Below are 18412 nucleotides of genomic sequence, written 5' to 3'. Positions count from 1 at the left end.
GGTTACAAACCTGACTAGGATCCATGAGGATGTGGGTTCAGTCCCTGGCCTCACTCAGTCAGAGTACAGGATCTGGCACTGTGAGCTGCAGTGTAGGTTGCAGGTGCAGCTCGGATCTCGAGTTGCTATAGCTGTGGTTGAAGGCCTGCGGCTGCAACTCCAGTTCAACCCCTAGCCAGGGAACTTCCATATGCCGCAGGTGCAGCCATTAAAAAAAAAAAAAAAAAAGGAAGGAAGGGAAGGAGAAAGAAGTGAAAATCCAACAGCAGCTTAGTGCCACCCATCTGAGCCATTGGCTTTGCCAGGCGGCCCCATGCTTTGAGTGTGTGCCAAGTGCCAGGCATGTTTGGGGCATTCGGGGAAGGCCGTCCCCTGCCCTCCTGGAGCTTCCATTCTGGCAGAGGAGACAGTGCACCGTGAGGCTTAGTCAAAGCCAGGGGTGCTTCAGAAACTCACTCTGTTGACCCTGTTCCCGTGCTGTTCTAAGCGCTTTACAGATGGGAAGCCTGCTCTCATTTATCTCCCTGCCTAGTCCCCTGGGGACTCTGGAGTTGGTGGCTTCTTGTTTAAACTATGCACGGCCACCAGATCTTTGTCCCTCTCTGCTAGGAGCAGCCCCTACCCTTCTGGCACCTCAGTTCCCCAGGTGGCTCCTCCACACACCCTCGGACTCCTGCGCAAGGTCCCTGCTACCTAGAGCCTCCGCTCTCTGCAGGCCCAGGCTGCCTGTCACTACCCATCGGTCCAGGAAACCGGCCCAGGCCTTCCATTCCGCAGCACGGAAGGAGGTGGGGGCGAGGTGGAGAACGTGGGTGGCACGGGCCAGTGCAGGCAGGGGAGCAGAGGACGTGTCTGTCCTCCATTGGGAGACCAGCCTCGTCCTCCAGAAGAGTAAAGACTCAGGCTCTGAAATGAGTCGTGGTCAAGGTCTGCAACTTGAGGCTGGGTGCCCTGTGTCCAATCTCAAGTCCAGGCTTCCGACCTGAGCAGCAGGTCCTGACTTGTCACCTGGAGAAAGGGCAGGCAGCTCGCCCTCAAGGAGCACCTGCCGTGGGCCAGGCCAGTGCCAGGTGCCACGCCCTTGGCCTCTCATCTGATCCTCACATTCCCCCTTAGAGGGAGGCCTTACTGCCTCCATTTCACAGATGGGGAAACTGAGGCACAGAGATACCAAGTGACCTGCTGAGTAAGCAGCGGGCTGGAAATCCCACCTTAAGGCTGCCTGATTCTCACTGCAGGGCTGCCTTGCCCACCCCTTCAGCCCCACTAGTCTCAGCTGCCGTTACACTGTCATTAAGTCAGGTCATCGTCGGGACAGTGGGGAAGTCAGCGAACGACGGCTGACCTCTGGTGAGGTGTTTCCTCTGACCCCGTGCTCGTGGGCTTTGCATCACTTCTCAGGCTTTCGATCATGGATCTCAAAGTCAGCTGATCCCAGGCACTAAGGTGGAGAGACAGGCATTTAAAGGGGAAAAAAAAAAGGAAGAAGCTTGTATTTGCTGCACACCTACTATGTGTTAGACAAATGGTCCGTGTTACCCCTGATCTACTGATAAGGGCTGCCATTTGTGGGGGATGGAGCTGGGACCAAAGTCCTAGTGGCATCCCCTTCAACAAGGCTCAGCGCCTCTCCAAGTGACAGTAACAGTTTTTGAGCCTGTGCTCTGTGACGATCACAGCAGGTGCTTGCACCTGCCCTTTTACACGTCTCCGAGTGACCCTGCGAGGTAAGTAGTAAAACGTTTGGAAGCAGGAACAGAGGCTCCGAGGGGTTAATGCCTTTCCAGGGTCACTTGGGTGGGGGTGGGCAGGACCCAGGCCTGGGTCTGCCCCAACAGCGAAGCTCACGCTCTCATGCATCAAAGTGACATTACCTGGGTTGGTGGAGACTTTTTGGGGGGTGGGGGACCCAGCTGTCAGACCGCAGTTAAGAGCAGGTGTGTGGCGTCAGGAAGGCCTGGTTCTGCGCTCAGGGGCTCTCTGCCCTGGTGCAGATTCCTGGGTCCCAGTTTTCATCTGTGAGTTGGGGCTAAGATGTGAGGATTGGATGCCCTGATATGCATGTGGTGCCTGGCACTGTGCCTGATATACCAGCTGATAAATGGTCGAATTTCTGTTGTCATGGGAGATGGCTGTGAACTTGACCTTAAGCAGCCTCAGCTAGACATCTAGAGGGATGGGTGGAAAAACAAACACACCGCCCTCCTCTCGCCCTTTTGTGTTTAGATTCTTTGTTCACTTGACTCAAGTTGTTCCTGAGGTCTCCTCAGAGGCTCCAGGCCTCTCTAAACCGACCAGAAGGTGGGAGGCTCCCGAGGCAGGGAGAGAGGGGACAGGAGTGTCACAGCTGGTGTCCCCATCTCCCTGGGCCTTTGTTGGCTTGAGCACGTAGAGCGACCACTCAGTCTGGGATTCAAGTGTCCCCTCTAATGTGGCGGCACTCTCCACTGCAGGTCACAAATGGCTTTCGTGGAGGGACGTTTCCCTGCAGAGTGGCATGTGCTGTCACCAGTGACTGGGCCAGAGGAAACGGTGTCAGTGGTGCCACAGGCTCTTCCTAGAAAGGTGCACGGGGAGTTCCCGTCATGACGCAGTGGTTAATGAATCTGACTAGAAATCATGAGGTTGCGGGTTCAATCCCTGGCCTTGCTCAGTGGGTTAAGGATCTGGCATTGCCATGAGTTGTGGTGTAGGTTGCAGACACGGCTGGGATCTGGCATTGCTGTGGCTGTGGTATAGGCCGGCAGCAACAGCTCTGATTCGACCCCTAGCCTGGGAACCTCCATATGCCGCAGGTGCGGCCCTAAAAGGACAAAAGACAAAAAAAAAAAAAAAAAAAGGTGCACGGGAGCGGTGAGGGATGTGTGGTCCCTTGCCGGCTGACCCAGCGCTGTAACACGCTGGCTGGAGACACAGGCTTCGGAATCAGGACGGACAGGGATCAAATCCCCACTCCACCGCCTGTTACCTGTGCTCCGGGGCGAGTGGCTGGTCACTCATCTGTCATTGGGATAGAAGGAGAAGCTGTCACGAGAAGGCGAAAGGGTTGTGAGGAGTGTAGTGAAGCCCTGACACGGTGCCCGAGGCGTAGGGAGTAGGAACGACCAAAGCCAGGCTGGCATCTGCCTTCGGCGGAACAATGGCTGGTGTCTGCTAATCTGCTCAAACTCCACCAACATCCCCAACAAGAAAAAGGTGTAGGACTCCAAAAAGGCATCCCCGCGCGTGTCGCGCATCCTAAGCATCAGATCAGGCTGTGGCCATGGGGACCTGCACGCCCGTGGGGTGTGGGCGCTGACCCCAGCTCCCGCCACCCTCGTCCCTCAGGCAGCCCGCTCACCGGGCGAAAGGACGTTGACAGCTCACTAGCTCTTCTTTCCCCCTTAGCTGGTGTGAACGCATTAGATCCCAGACACGCCTGCAACCTGTTCAGCCCGTGGGGCTCTTTGGAGACCCGGGAATGATCTGTCTTGAAGTTTTCCGCCCAGCGAGGGGGTGCGTTATAAACGGCACGTGTGGCTCTTGGGAAATAGGAATTGACACCAGCGAAAGCCCGGGTCCACTGGGACAGATGGTCGGAGCAGAACGCACCACAACACTCGCAAAAAAGCATAGCAGCTCTTTCCGAGTTTTCCTGCTTAGCTCTTGTCTGTCGCCTCCTCATTCTTTTCCGCATTCGCGGACATGGGTTGGGGATCACAGGTGCCAGGTGTGTAAGGGAATTCTGGATGAGGAGGAACACAAAATCAAAATTAAGCATGTTTAATCCATGCAACTTTGTTTTTGGTTTTTGCGAGTTAATTGCTAGAAATTTAATGTAGCCAAAACATCTTGGGCTGTCTCATGGAACACGAGGGTTCCCTGGAACCCCAGTTGGAGAACCAGTGAAGGACTCTTCGTTCTGCCCCCAAAAGACCAGCTGGCACAGAGTCAAGACCTTGCAGTCTGTTTCTTTACGTGCTTATTATGAACCTGCCTCCTGGCTTCCAAAGTGGGGTCACTGTGACAAAGGCCAAGCAGGAGTTTGAGGAAGAAACTGCCTCACTGAGGAGTGACTCGTCCAAGCTCATGTCACTCACGAGTGGTGACACAGGGCCTTGGAGCTCCACTCTCCCCGCCCCGAAGCCGTCCTTTCCCTCCTTCCTGGTGCTGCCTTTGAGGGTCCTCTGATCTCTTTAATGAAGAAAAAGTGACAGCTGCCCTCGGAGAGGCCGCAAGCGGTTTGAAGCTGTGTGGGACCTTTGCGACACAAGTGTTCCATTTGATTAATACTGTTTTTTGCGTTGTTTTCCTCCTGCTCCATCCGCTGATCCTTCAGAACACAAACTTGACTACCCAGGAGCATGAAAACATCATTGTGGTAAGTCCCCGGCTGTCCCCCTCCCCCGCCCGCCCGCCTCCCCCGGCCCAGAGCCCCCCCCCATTGGAGTGCCTTCCACGAGCTCCGGGCCAGACGCGCTCCTCCTCCTGCCCGTGCACATTTCAGAGCCCCAGCTGGTGGGGGGGTAATTATCAGTCTTTGAGGTTTGCAGCAAATGCGTCTTAATCGCCTCCTCCTTCCTGAGTCTGCCCCGGGGAGTTGAAGGCAGGAGATGGCAGAGACCGTATAATTTATTCACAGCCGTAACTCTATTAGCTGCACCGTAAACTTGCTCTTTCTTGCCCCAGGACATGGCTCCTCATTAATCCGCACATAGAATCTGGATTTAATTCCCTCTGATATGCAAAGTGAGATGATATTTTCTGAGACTTGACTATGATGTAAGCACCTTTGGAGTAAAATATCTTCCTAAGTAGTTTTAAGCTATGAAATGTGACTCTCACTAGAGAGAAGAAGGCAGTGACGTTGCCCCTCCTGGGTGCCAAGCATGGAACCCTGTATTTGAATCGCAGAAAACTAAGATGGCTCCTGCTCCCAGGGGGCTCTTCATCTCTTAAGTGAGGTCACTGCAAGAATAGAGGCATGTCATAGAGAGAGTGGAATGATAAACTCACCAGGGAAAAATGCCAGAGAGCTTCTCAGAGGCAGCAATGTCTGAGCTGGGTTTTGAAGGATCAATAGGAGTCTGCCACATGGCACAACAGGAGAAAGGCTTTCCAAGGGGAGAAAACCAAACATGCGCAGAGACTTCAAGAGACGTGCCATATTCTGGAAGCTTCAGCATTGCTGGAGCATAACCATAAGGAAGTAGGACACAGGAAAGTGGAACTTGAAAGTGAGAGGCAGAGCTTTGTGGGCCTGGGAAAGGACCTTGAACACGCACTTGCCCAAGAGGGCCTGCAGCCACAGCCTTTGACACAAGGGAAACATCCCAGACACGGTGTGCCTCTGAGCTGCCCTGGGGCTTCGGGAGCCCACCCACTTGGCCCTGGCATGCCCAGCCTGGAGAATCATGCCCCTTGCCCCGCCTGGGTCCCGTGGGCACCAAAGGGGGTGAGCCTTTGGCCTTTTATTGTGGAGAATAAAGTCAGCAGCTCCCATGAAGCCTTAACCACGGTGTCTGGCGAGTAGCAAGTGCCCAGTGGTTGTCGGCTGAGGATACAGCGGTTTTTCCTATGCTCTGCCCTGCCCACCTTCTCTTGCTGGAACAGGGGCAACGAGAACCTGGCTGCCCCAGTCTCCCACTGCCACCTTTCTCTGACATATTATTAATTAATAAATTTGCTTAGAAGTTCCTGTTGTGGCTCCGCAAGTTGACAGCCCAACATAGTGTCCATGAGGATGCAGGTTTGATCCCTGGCCTCACTCCGTGGGTTAAGAATCTGGCGTTGCCAGGAGCTGCAGCACAGGTCCCGAATTTGGCTCGGGTCTGGTCTTGCTGTGGCTGTGGTGTAGGCCAGCAGCTGCAGCTCCTATTCACCCCCTAGCCTGGGAACGTCCCATGTGCCGCAGGTGAGGCCGTAAAAAAAGAAGAAAAAAAACTCACTTAACAGACATTTGTTGACATGTGATTACAAGTATGTGCCAGACACGGGTCTCCATTCCACAGAGTTGCCATTGAGGAATTACTGTGCGAGGGGGGATCCTGGCAGATAGATAATCCAGAAGTAATGTGGTCCAGCTTGAGGTTTGCTCAGGGCGTTAGGGGAGCACGGAGAGCAGGCGCCTGACCTCCTCTCTCAGGGAGATGACGGAGGGCTTCAAGGAGGAGGTGAGCAAACTGGGGCTTCAAGGGTGACCAGTGATGCTCCAGGGGAAGGCAGTCCAGGCAAGGAGCCCGGCACGGGCAAAAGCAGAGAGGCTCTCGCTGGTGGGAAGAAGGAGTTGGCATCTTCCTCTCTGCTGGCACCACCTCTGGGCCCCACTGCGCACTTCGGCCCGGAAGGAGGCTGCTGAGGGCTTCCTGGGAAAGGAATTTTGATCCGAGGAGTCCAGTCTGCATTTATCCAGCTAATTTGGCTGGGCTGACCCCTTAATTGGACTGGGCTGAGCTTAGCTGCTCAGCGGGGATGCCTGAGAACTGGGAGGAATTTCAGCGGAGGGTCAGTCCCCAGCCCTCCGTCCCACAGCCTCACTGCAGCTCCTTATGACCCGCGCTGGTCCCGTTACCCCAAAGCCTTCTGCGCCCCCCTTCCGCTCCAACAATGACATTGTCTGATTTGACCTGCTGACAATTGGTCTCCCAGCGGGGCTTGGCTTTTTTTTTTTTTACGTGCTTATTTTTCAAAAGTACTTTCACAAGTAACTTGAGTTGTTTTTATTCAACCCATCAGTCAGGCATCAGGGCAGTAGGTAATTGTTGGCCGGTAATAGCTGGCGTGTCACTAGACCAGCATGGACCTGGAGTCCAGGCCCCAGCAGCATTCCCACGGGCTAGTAAAGGACTCGGGTTTAAAGCTGGGTGTGGTTCAAGTTGAAGGCAGACCCTGGGCCCACCCCATAACAGCTGTGACCTGGGGCAAGTAATGGACGAACTTTTAATTTCATTTAAAATAGTTTTGAGATAGTCTTTAAAGTACTTCTGCAAGGATTTCACAAGTCTCTTTTTATTGTTTAAAAAAAAAAATTCTGGAGTTCCCGCTGTGGCGCAGTGGGATCGGCAGCATCTTGGGACAGCGGGGACACAGGTTCGATCCCCGGCCCTGCAAGGTGGGTTGGGGATCCTGCGTGCAACCTGGATCGAGATTGCAGCTGGGATCTGGTCCCTGGCCTGGGAATTCCATATGTCAAAAATGGGAAAAAACAAAAAACAAAACATTTTACCCCCTGCCGGCATCCCCTTCAGAGACAGCCCTGGGGTTTTTCAGGGGGTGCCAAACCCACACGGACAGACATGGTTTTTGTTTTTTACCGTCAGTGATGTGATGCTGGGTGTGCTGTCTGTTTCCTCCCTTAACAGCATGTTCTGGAGACTCTTTCCAGCTTTTCTGCATGTCTTCCCGGGGGTTCTCGCCCTCGTCACTGGCGACCTTTGGCCATGGGCGATTCTCTGTGGTGGGGGCTGTCCCAGGCGTTGTAGGTCGCGCAGCATCCCTGGCCTCCACCCACTAGGTCACAGTGGCCTTCCCCTGTTTTGACAGTCAGCATGTCTCCAGACTTGCTCGTATTCCCGGGGACGGGGGCCAAGCCAGCCCCAGTTGCGTGATCTGATCTGTGCCATTCTTTCTCCCGGCTCTAGAATATTTCTGTTGAACCAGATGACTGTTCAGGTTGCTTCCAGCTAACTTGATGCTCCGAGCCTCAGTCTTGTCATCTGTGAAATGAGCGTGACAACAGTTCCTCTCTTACAGGGCTGCTGGCAAGGTCACATGGGCTCGTGCGCCTCGCGCGCTGAGCAGGGGTCTAGGCTCGTACAGGGATTCCACAAAAGCGTAAACTCTTTATTAATGCTGTGATTTAAAATGATCATTGCGCTGTGACTGGGACAGGCCTTGTAACAGCCTCCCTGACCCTCGATCTCTTTGTCTGTTCAAGTGGAAATCCGTACCGCGGGCTGACCTCACAGAGCTGACAGGAAGATCAAATGAGCTAAGAGCCCACACCCGACGCCCACTCTGGGCGCGGAATCTGGTCCCACTCCTTTATTTTTGACTCATTGCTGTGAAAGAGGGGCTCCAGCCTGACAGGGGCTGGGCCCAGGGGGCTGCACCCTGCGTGGGGGTCCCCTGTCCCAGAGCTGGTCCCAGTGTGGGGAACCAGAGCCTTGGGCCAGGCAGTGATTCGAGGGCTGGGAGGCGCCCTGCCCCGCTGCCCCGCTGTGACCTGACCTCTCCCTGTGTCCCCTGGCACGTTGGGCGGGCTCTACACTAGGCGGCAGAGAATCCCCGCCCGATAGGCCAGGCGCCGAACTTGTGAAACTGAGCAAGCAGCGCCTGAATCTTCCTTGGCCTTAAGTGGCCCCAGCTTATTTGGGGTGTGCCATTGTCTTCACTGGCCTATTTCTCCTCCGATGAAGTGGCTGTCACCGGACGAGTGGCTGGTTTCCTGGTCCTGTGGCATCATGAGTAACTCAGAGGGAGTCGCTGGGTCGCTCACATGGGAGGTGGCCACTGTGTCCAGGACAGCCAAGGACGGACCCCCTGTTATGGGGCCAGTGCCAGGCTGTGCTCCAGGCGTCGGGCTTATCCCAGACCTGGGACTCCCGAGCTCATCCATCAACTCCACCCCCCGCCCCAACAAGCTTGTGCATCCATAACTCTAGTTTTCCCCATTTTATAGCCTGTAAGACAAATGCCCAGAGGGGTGGGCTCGCTCAGTCAGGGTCACACAGCCCAGCAGTGCTGGAGCGGGGCCTTCCATCTCCTGTTTGCACCGTTGTGCCCAGTGTGGCCCAGGGAAAATGTGTGAACTTCACAGCGGCGTTTACCACCCTGTAACGAGGGTGTGTGGAGAGCGGGCCTGGTTTCAGGCTCCGAGAGGCGCTTTCTACCAGCAGTTCTCAGCCGGGGCTGGTTTTCTGCCCCCGGGAGAGTTCTCAAAGTCGAATATACTTTTTTTTTCAATTGTTCAAATTTTTAATATGATTTTGAACTTTAACAAAGTCATTAAAACAAATTGTTAAAGGGACAGGAAAGTCGAGAACCAAACACCCTGCCGGCCCCGGGAATGGCAGTGGGAACCAGGAACGTTGTACAGCCAGCCTGAGAAGGCTCGGCGAGAAGGGAATTCGGGGTGCAAAAGAAATTCCAGGGAGTTGCCGTCGTGGTGCAGGGGGAGCGAACCTGACTAGTATCCATGAGGTTCGATCCCTGGCCTCGCTCCGTGGGTTAAGGATCCGGTGTTGCTGTGAGCTGTAGTGTAGGTCGCTGACACGGCTGGGATCTGGTGTTGCTGTGGCTGTGGGCCTAGGCCCGCAGCCACAGCTCTGATTCAACCCCTAGCCTGGGACCCTCCATATCCCATGGGTGCCCATAAAAGCAAAAAAAAAGAGAAAGAAAAGTAAAGAAATGACTTGCCCTGATGATCTCCCCACAGTCAGCACCCGCACCGGGTCGCCTCCCCCACGTCCCGTGCTTTTGTGAGCCCTGTGCACCCCGCCCAGCTGTCAGGGACAGTTGATCCCAGGGAGACGTGGAGGAATGTCAGCAGGTCATGGAACCCCGAAGTAGCAGGCGTCTCTGGAAGTGTGTAGTTTTCTGGGGGGCAACCAGAGCTGTATCAGCTTCTCAGGAGAGCCACACACCCCTACACACACACACACACACAGGATTTAGGAGCTCCAGCCAGCCAGGTAGAGGATGGCCTTTTTGCCCCGCAGGTGCCAGGGAAGTTGTGCTTCCCACCCCAGGTCAGCCCCCCGATGTCGACCACCCTGTCCTTCCTCATAAGGGCTTCCAGCTGACTGTTGTTCCTTTTCTTTCAGGCAATTGCTCCTTTGCTGGAAAACAACCATCCACCACCAGATCTCTGTGAATTCTTCTGCAAGGTACGGCTGTGTTTGCAGGAAGCAGCCTGTTTCCGTGTGTGTGTGTGTGTGTGTGTGTGTGTGTGTGGTGGGGGTCAGCTTTGCAAAAAAAAATATGCTGGAAACCCACGCTTCAACCCCTCTGACCTGAGCGAGCGCCCCAGACACAGCCAAAGATGAGCCAGGCGCCCCATTCTTAGGGTACAGTCCCCTCCACGCCAGGCGGGTGATCAGTGGGCCCAGGCTCCAGCCCAGCAGGTTGGGGAGGAGCACCGGGTTTTCCTTGGAGTGTCTGCCTGGCTGCCTTGGGAGAAGTTTGCAGCAGATTTTCTGGACCTGTGATGTCAGAGCTGGGCTATTATTAGCCAGGGTTCCTGTGAGTACCGGCTGGCCACAGCAGGGGCACGGCTGCAAGGCTTTCCCCGGATGGGGAAGGCGGGCGGGGGATGCCAGTTTAGCCTGGAGGAGCCCTGGGGCAGGACCTCCGCTCCCCGGGACCCCGCGCCAGCCTCACGGTGGAATTTACGCGGAACATGCCTCAGTGGCCCGGGGGATGGACCAGCTTGCAGTCCTCTTTGATTCTTTGCTGGGTGGCTTTTTGGTTTTTTGTTTTTCAATTTTGTCTTTTTAGGGCCACCACACAGAGCACATGGAGGTTCCCAGGCGAGGGGTCGAATCGGAGCTGCAGCTTCTGGCCTACACCACAGCCACAGCAACATGGGATCCGAGCCGTGTCTGTGACCTACACCACAGCTCATGGCAATGCCGGATCCTTAACCCATTGAGCGAGGCCAGGGATTGAACCCTCATCCCCATGGATCCTAGTCAGGTTCTTCACTTGCTGAGCCACCACAGAAGCTCCCTGCTGGATGGTTTTTAATGCAGTGATTTGATCTCCCTGGAAGGTCACAGGGCCTGGGTTTGCTGCTTCCCAGTACTGGTCTTACTCCTGCCAACCCCCTTCGCCGAGGCTTCTTCCCTCCACAACCACCCACCATCCTTGGAGGGTGTGGCCATGTCCCCCAGGGAGACAGACCCATGGCCCAGCAGAGTGGGTCCCTGGGGCTGCTGGTTCTGGAGTGAAGGGGCCTGTGGTGCCCTTACCAGCCTGACCCTTGTCCTCCCACCCAGGGAGCATGCGCTGTGTGTGTGTCATCTTCTTTGGCCTTGTCTGTGGCCTCTGTGGCCAGCGACCCACAGAGCAGAGGGTGGGCCCAGCCCGCTGCCTGAAGTGGCCGGTGTGTTCTTACCATGCACGTGTGGGCGCGTGCCGGTGGGTGCCCTCTGCTCCCAGGCCCCCGTGTACAGGTGTGCGTGTGCGCACAAGAGTGTGCCTCCACACAGGCAGCGGGTCCGGTAACCGCTCCTGAGACCGAAGACAAGCAAGACAGGCCTCCTCTGCCCGCAGCACCCACCGTTGTGCCTCGGAGCAGGTGTCAGGGGACCCAGCGTCGGCTCCCGAGAGGACGTGCAGCTGGCCCCCTGCCCTCACAGCTGATGCTCTCCTCTCTGATGGTTTCTCCAGTTTAATCCAAACGGGCTCCCTCTTCCCCTCCCAAGCGGTATGGTTTTTCCCAAATCTCCCGGTTTTAAACTTTTGTTCTAGAACAATGGACCTTTGTTCAAAGTTAATGGAGCCTGAGGGTTCTAATGGCACAGTCTGAGAAACTGTGTGCAGAGGACATCGGCCCCTTTGGCGTTTCGGCTAGAGCTCCCGCATGGAGCTGCCCTGCCCACCCCCACTGCCGCGCATGCATGCCCCCCCATCCCGGGGTTGGGGGCAGTGAGACTTGGGGGCTGTTTTCCCTCTCGGGGGTTGGAGTTGCAGCCTCACTGCCTCACCCACCGGGCAGCCCACCCAGAGAGGAGGGCTTGCGGAACAAAGCCTGGTCTGCTTGGCGGGTCCCCTGGGCCAGCTCCCTGGGCACACCCAGGCAGACGCTCCTGCCAGACTGGAAGCCGGGACCCTGAGATCTGCGGAACGTTTATTTATCAAGGCTTGTCTAGGAAAGCCCTGATTTCTCTTATCCCAAAGCGTGTCCTCTTCCAGAGTTGGAAACTCCACACCTTGAGGCCCAGCCAGGTCTAAACGTGTCGGAACAGCCAGGCCTTGTCTGTTCCCCGAAGGCCTTCAATTTCATTTTGAAAAACAAAACCCCAGGCCTGTGAGATCAAATACATCCCAGAGCCGTGTGTGGCCTGCAGACACCTGCCAGCTTACCAAAGCCCTCAACTGAGAAGTCACAGACTTTTCGAGATTCTGGCGTCCAGAATACACTCACCCCTGTATTTTGCACCCAATTTTCAAGAGACTCCTGTGTTCGACCACACACTCGGTACCTTAGCGCTCCGGGAGCCTTGCCTTGTTAACTAGGATCGTGTCGGGAGGGACTCCTATCTGTGACATCTGAAACAACCTCAGGCTTTAAGACCAAAACAAAAGGCCAACAGAAGGTCGCGTCCCACCCGCTTTGCTTACTCCCAAAAGTGAACCGTAGGCTCTATAGCCGGCTCGGCCGGAGAGCCCAGGCGCTGGGGCCGGGCTGACCGCCCCGAGCCCAGTCGCGAGCCACACACGGACACGGTCAGGGCGTCTGCGGCCCAGACGGCCGGGGCTGACCGTGTCCTCCTGCCTCTTCAGCACTGCAGAGAGCGGCCTCGGTCCATGGTGGTCATTGAAGTCTTCACGCCTGTGGTCCAGAGAATCCTCAAGCATAACATGGTGAGTCCCCCCGCCCTGGCCACAGAGCCACCGTGCAGGCCCAGGCCCCCGGCCTCTCACCTGTCCAGAGATTTGGGGAAGGAGGCTGGTTGGCTGATGGCCAGGACCTGGGCTTGGGATTCTGTTTAAGTTGGGGATTTTGTCCAGCCTGTCCCACTTGGCCGTGTTTTTTGCTCTTAAGGCAGCAGGAAGAATCTTTTCACAGTAAGAATAACAAAAACAGCGTGGCTGGGGGTAGGTAATTGCCTTCGCTGTGGAGTCACACATAACAACTCGGGTGGAAACTCTGCCCTCAGGGAGGGGGCGAGACTCCTCGCTCCTTTGGGCTACCCAGAGTGGCATCCATAGAGAGCAGGGAGCGAGTGACCTTGCAATGGAGAAACCTGACAGTCGTGACCTTGACCTGGTGATCAGGTTGACATCACTGTTATGTCACAGTGATGGCGAAAACCCTTGATCCGATGTCAGGAGGAGGACACTGGACCTCGGATGTGGGGGGCGGGTCTCTCTCAAAGCCACATACTAGTCTAACCATGAGAAAAACCCCAGACCAGTCCCAGCAGAGGGACACTGTAGAAAACTCCTGACAGGTTTCACGGTGCCAGGTCATCACCCCAAGGAGAGAGGAGAAGCTCTCACCATCTAGCGGCCCTAGGAGACATGCCAGCTAAGTGTCATGGGTACCCGGGATGGGACCTGGGCCAGGCAAAGGACTTTAGGGGAAAACGGAGGAGATCAGCATGAAGTGTGGACTTCAGTTAATTTTAAAAAAATAGGGACAGAATTTCATCGCCCACCCACAGCCGACCAGACACGGGCCACCGGCTCAGCCCAGGCCCTCGGAATCTGCCGGCCGTTCTGCGCTCCCTCGTTGCTCCATTGAGCGCACTGTGCGCTCTGAGCCGTCACGCACCGGACCTGAGCTGCTGCTTATCCCTGAGCTCCCCCTGAAATTGAGATAAATGCATTTCTTGTTTCTGGACACAGGGCAAAGGGACACTGCCCGATTCTTCCTCCCGGGCTAATAAAGAGAGTTCCCTGGTTGGGGGGGTGGGGCGGAGGGTGCGGCCTTAATTTGGTCTTTAATAGTTTACGGGCGCTCTCTGGCTTCTCCAGCTGGGAAGAAAAGGCCCCTGATCCTCGAATCATCGTGGATGGGGTGTGAGGGGAGGGCGGTGCCCTTTCCTGGACCAGAGCACAGGTTCAGGAGTTTCTTTTGCAAGGGCCGCCTTTCATCACACCTCACAGCCTGTCAACGACAGGGCCACACCCCAGCATGTCCCTGCCCCGGGGGCATGGGAGGTGTTGGCAGGCCTCCTCAGGCACAGTCCATGGTCGCTGATAGACTGTTTAATAAGGGTTCCTTTAGGACCTCAGACTTCAAAGGGGGAAACGTCGAAATTCAGGCAGCCTCCCAGCGCTGACTTAGCCATGCAACGTCTCATGTCTGATCACTCGTACGGGCCCAGCATGTTGACTGTGGGGTAATTTTCTGGGTAAGAATCAGAACGGCTGAGGGCAGATCCAGAGTTTATAGCACCTGTTGTGGCGTGGCAGGAACCAGGGCCCCTCAGGCACACATCCTCACTTCTCTTGCAAAGAGCATCCCCTGCGTGCTCCGGCTTTACACACCATGAACTGTGCCAGGAGGGAACTGGAGACAGGACCGAGGGGTCAGGCCCCCTGCAGAAGAAGAGACGGATGTCGGGTGGTGACTGTGGCTCACAGTGGGCCTTTGCTGTCCCCCACGTAGTGTTCCCTATGGCTTAGTGATGGCTCAGCTGGCATGGGGTGTCCGGTCACTGGTAAGCGAGTGTCCCTAGCCTACCTCCAGCCGCAAGCCTGCCAACATAGCGTGAACAGTGTTCTCGTTACGGGGGCACCTGAACGTTGGGGGAGTGGGGCTATCGCACGCCACCACAGTGATCTGGGAGTTTGGAGCTTCCCCTGTTGTCTGAGTGCTTTTTTTGTGAGTATATCACGTGGCCCATTTCATGGATGAGCAAACTGAATCTAGGTTGAGTCTTAAAGAGGGTTAACTCGCTGGACTGAAGTAAAGATTCGATACAAACGGAAGCCGTCCTTGGGAATGCTCCCCTGCAGAGTCCAAACAGTTCAGCTGCCTCCCTAAGAAGGGCCACGGTCCCTGTGCTCACAGGCCTCTCGTTGGCGTGTTCTCGCGGCAAAGGAGGCAAACAGATGTGACTGTGGTCCCTAGTGCACCACTGGGTGATCTGACCTCCTAGTTTCCAAGAGGAGCATATTTGGCTTTGCCGAAGAGGCAAAATGTCCCTCACTCACATGTGAAAAGGCCACTAGACTGATTTATGGTAATTTTCAGGGAAACGACCTTGACTATCCAGAAATCTCATGGCAAAGATAAGGGCAGTTAGTAGGGTTTTGCTGAAGCAGTTTTCATAGAATCCTAAAACTTTAGAGGTGAAAGGGGCTTAGAGATGAGTTCTTCCTGCCCTCATTCCACAGTGGGGACCGTGGGCCCTACCAGGGCCTGGCTGCCCAAGGCCACACAGCTTTGCTGTTAGCCTTTTCCTGGGAGTTCTGGCATCGTCCTCAGTTTAAAAGCACAGTCAGGCTTCGCCTTCTCCTCATGCAGGCGCCTTACCATCTAGCCCAGTGCTCTGTGCGTGTGCATGTGTGTGTGTGTGTGAGGGGGTGGGCATGTATGTACATGTTTGTGGATGGCTGTGCACAGGACACGCACGTGTGTAGACTCGAGCTTTCTCCGTGGCTTTTGCTGCCCGCCTGCGCAAAGGCGTGTCCCTAGGAGGCAGGATGGACGCAAACGAGCCCCTCATTGTCCCGAGGATCCTGATTCCGCCTCTCACTCCAGGTGAAGAAGCATCAGGCAGCTCTAGGAACTCGCTCGCGTGAGCTGCAGGAGGGCGTGGGAGGAGCACGTCCCACGCTGAGCTTTCCCGAGGTCCTGTGGGTCCGTTAGATCCACAAGGAAAGTCTCCATGGGCTTTTTTACGAAATGGGTTCTACTGAGCAGGGACAGGAGAAGGGACAGGAGCTTGGAGGCCACCAGGCTTCCCTTGGATGTCCTGCTGGTCAGCCTCATCACCGCCCTGCCCCTCACCGCTCACACCCCAGCACGCAGGTTTAGAAGTGCAATCACGCCATGCCTGCACCTCCGGGTCCCCAGCGTGACGTGGGACGGGATGCAGTCCTTCCCTGGCCAACGCCTCTCTCTCCGGCACCATCCGTTTCTTCTCCTAACAAGTCCCTGAGCCGGTGGCCACCTCAGAGGCTGGCCTTTCCCCTCTTAGCTGAGCTCTGCTGTAGCAGCAGGGCCCCTCTGTCCTTGCTCAGTGCCTCTTCGGCAGGTGAGATACCAGTGCCCGTGGCCCCCGCTGAGCCAGCTGGGGAAGATGGGACGGTTCCATGTCGCACAGGTGACCTCACCTCCGTCCTTCTGCCCACCCCCTGTGAGACTCCCCCCCAGCGCCCACTGTCTAGATCCCACACCTGCCCTCCCCGACCATGCCCCCCCACCACACACAAGCACACCCCATACGCAGCAGGGGGCCCATAAATCCCCCGGAGCTGCGGAGTAGGGGCTCGTCATAGTTGGAGGCCAGCTGGGCAGCTGCAGGCATCCGCGTGGCCGAGCAGAAGGGAAGCCCTGGCTGAGCTCCTTTCCGAGCACATCTGGGTGGCACGCAGACCCTGCCCTTGCCCAGGATGGGTTGGTGCCCTGCTGATGGGTGGGCAGCAAGAGCCAGGAATGCCCCCCACCCCACCCCCCACCCCCGAGCAGCCATCAAAGGGCGTGAGCTAGAGAGGGCTCCCAGGCCAGTTCTGCCCACTGGTAAGTGTGTGCTTTCTAGCGAGGAGGTGGCCGCGTCTCCCGGTCGCTCCTGCACCAGCATCTCAGGGCAGAGTGGGTCCCCCCGCCCCCTGCCCGCCTGGCCTCCTCTGAAGTGTCTCCCACTCCTGCCCTCTGCTCTTTCTGCAGGACTTTGGGAAGTGCCCGCGACTGAGGCTGTTTACTCAGGAGTACATCCTCGCCTTGAACGAGCTCAACGCGGGGATGGAGGTGGTGAAGAAATTCATTCAGAGGTGGGTCTCCCGGCAGGGCGCCGGCTCTCCTCTGCACCTGCAGCCACTCACCCCACCCGAGCCTGGAGAGGCGCTGCCGGCGCTCAGAGCCCCCAGGCTGGTCGTCTTCTTCGAGCGCCGCCTGGGTCCGCCTGAGCACGTGTGGTCTGAGTTGAGCCGGAGCCGGGACCTCTCGGGGCCTGTTTCTCTGCTGTCCGGGGTTGCTGGCAGTTAAATACGATGATATGAAGAAGCCCCGAGCACAGTGCCAGATGCTGAGTAGGAACTCAGGAAATGAGAACAGTCCCAAATAATGAGAGTATCTCCACGGGTCCCCCCTCTGGGTGGCGGGTGTGTCAGGAACCATTTCTGGGTGGCCCTCGAGAGCCATCCCTGGGGACTTGAACAGCTGCCTTCGTAGACCTGGCTTAGAGGAAGCCAGATGTTCTGATTCCTGCTTCCAGTGTTTGGGGTGGGGAGGTGGGGGTGCTTTTGCTTTGCCTTTTAAAATTGTTCTCTGTGTCTGAGTTTCCTCATCTGTAAGATGCAGTCCCTACTTCACCCAGGTAACCTGAGGCCTCAGTGAGCTGACAGGTGTAAACGCCAAGAACAGTGCATGCTGGGAATGTTAGCAGCCACCCCTGTGACTCTTCTGATTTTTTAAGAAAATGGAAAGAGCATGTTTAGGCTGGTTTCAAAGCTGCCACATACTTGCTGAATATACGTACCTGGAACTCACAAAGCATTCCCAAACGCAAAGGACTGGTGCTCCTGCTGGAGCCTCGGTGACGTTCCCAGCGATGGTTTACAAAATTGTTTCAGGTTAGGCTTCTTGGTCCCAGCGGCCTCAGTGCTTTTCCGGGAATGTTGTAGGTTTTATCCCCGGGCCCCAAGCAGCCCTGCAGTAGATGAGAAAACTGAGGCACAGAGCTGGCTGTGATTAATAACAGTAGCTGGCATTTCCAGAGACCTTGTTAGCAAGTATCCAGGACCCCATGCTGGGCCAGGGTGACCATCGTACCTTTTCTTTCAAAGCAGGCCACTTGGAGAGGAAAATGAGACAGGGATAATTATTACAGAAGCACCGGGCATAAAAGTCCCAGGACATATGGCCACCGTGTGCTGGGTCTTCCCACAAATCAGAAAACTGGGTCCTTATTGTAACCCATTAAGGAGGGGACCGATGTCCCCCAGTTATAGCTGAGGAAAGAGCCACTCAACTGGGCTCAAACCCAGACTCCCTGGATCTGCAGCCCGTGGTCTGGGTCTTGTTCTCCGCTGCCGCACATGGCAGAGCCAGAACCCAGACCCCGGTGTTGCCAGCTTCCCAGCAAAGGACCAGAGCACCCCCCCATCCCACCCCCGAGTCTGCCCCACCCCCTGCCGTGGGCGACCCTCCCGCAGCCACCTCCTCACCCGCCCTCTGCTCTTTTCCAGCATGCACGGCCCCACGGGGCACTGCCCCCACCCCCGGGTCCTGCCCAACCTGGTGGCTGTGTGCCTGGCCGCCATCTACTCCTGCTATGAAGAGTTCATCAACAGGTCAGTGACCACTGCCACCAGGATCACTGGGTGGGGGCCATGCGACCATCGGGGACGGTGGCCTATACACATGTGACCAGGCGGGGAGGGGGAGTGGCCCTCACTGGACCTGCCTCAGGTGTGTTTGCCAGGTCCCCTGGGCTCCCTGGTGCCCGGGCCCTGAACCCAGGGCCGTGACTGGAAAAGCAAACACCGTGAACAATACGCCAGGGCTGCAAGGCCAGCGTGTTGACTTGGCTTT

General features: G+C 56.4%; 1 protein-coding gene across 1 annotated transcript in view; it reads left to right on the top strand.

The window, feature by feature from the left end:
- Positions 1 to 18412, top strand: part of CMIP (c-Maf inducing protein) — a 228638-nt gene that overhangs the window by 181851 nt on the left and 28375 nt on the right. Inside the window, exons 5-9 of the mRNA XM_021093761.1 lie at positions 4319 to 4360; positions 9804 to 9866; positions 12487 to 12567; positions 16547 to 16650; positions 18067 to 18171. Coding sequence (XP_020949420.1) covers positions 4319 to 4360; positions 9804 to 9866; positions 12487 to 12567; positions 16547 to 16650; positions 18067 to 18171 — 395 coding nt within the window. The remainder of the gene's footprint in view (positions 1 to 4318; positions 4361 to 9803; positions 9867 to 12486; positions 12568 to 16546; positions 16651 to 18066; positions 18172 to 18412) is intronic.

This window comes from Sus scrofa, chromosome 6 (genome assembly GCF_000003025.6).
Source record: "Sus scrofa isolate TJ Tabasco breed Duroc chromosome 6, Sscrofa11.1, whole genome shotgun sequence".
Classification (NCBI taxonomy): Eukaryota; Metazoa; Chordata; class Mammalia; order Artiodactyla; family Suidae; genus Sus; species Sus scrofa.
This window is presented reverse-complemented; position numbering and strand designations above follow the sequence as displayed.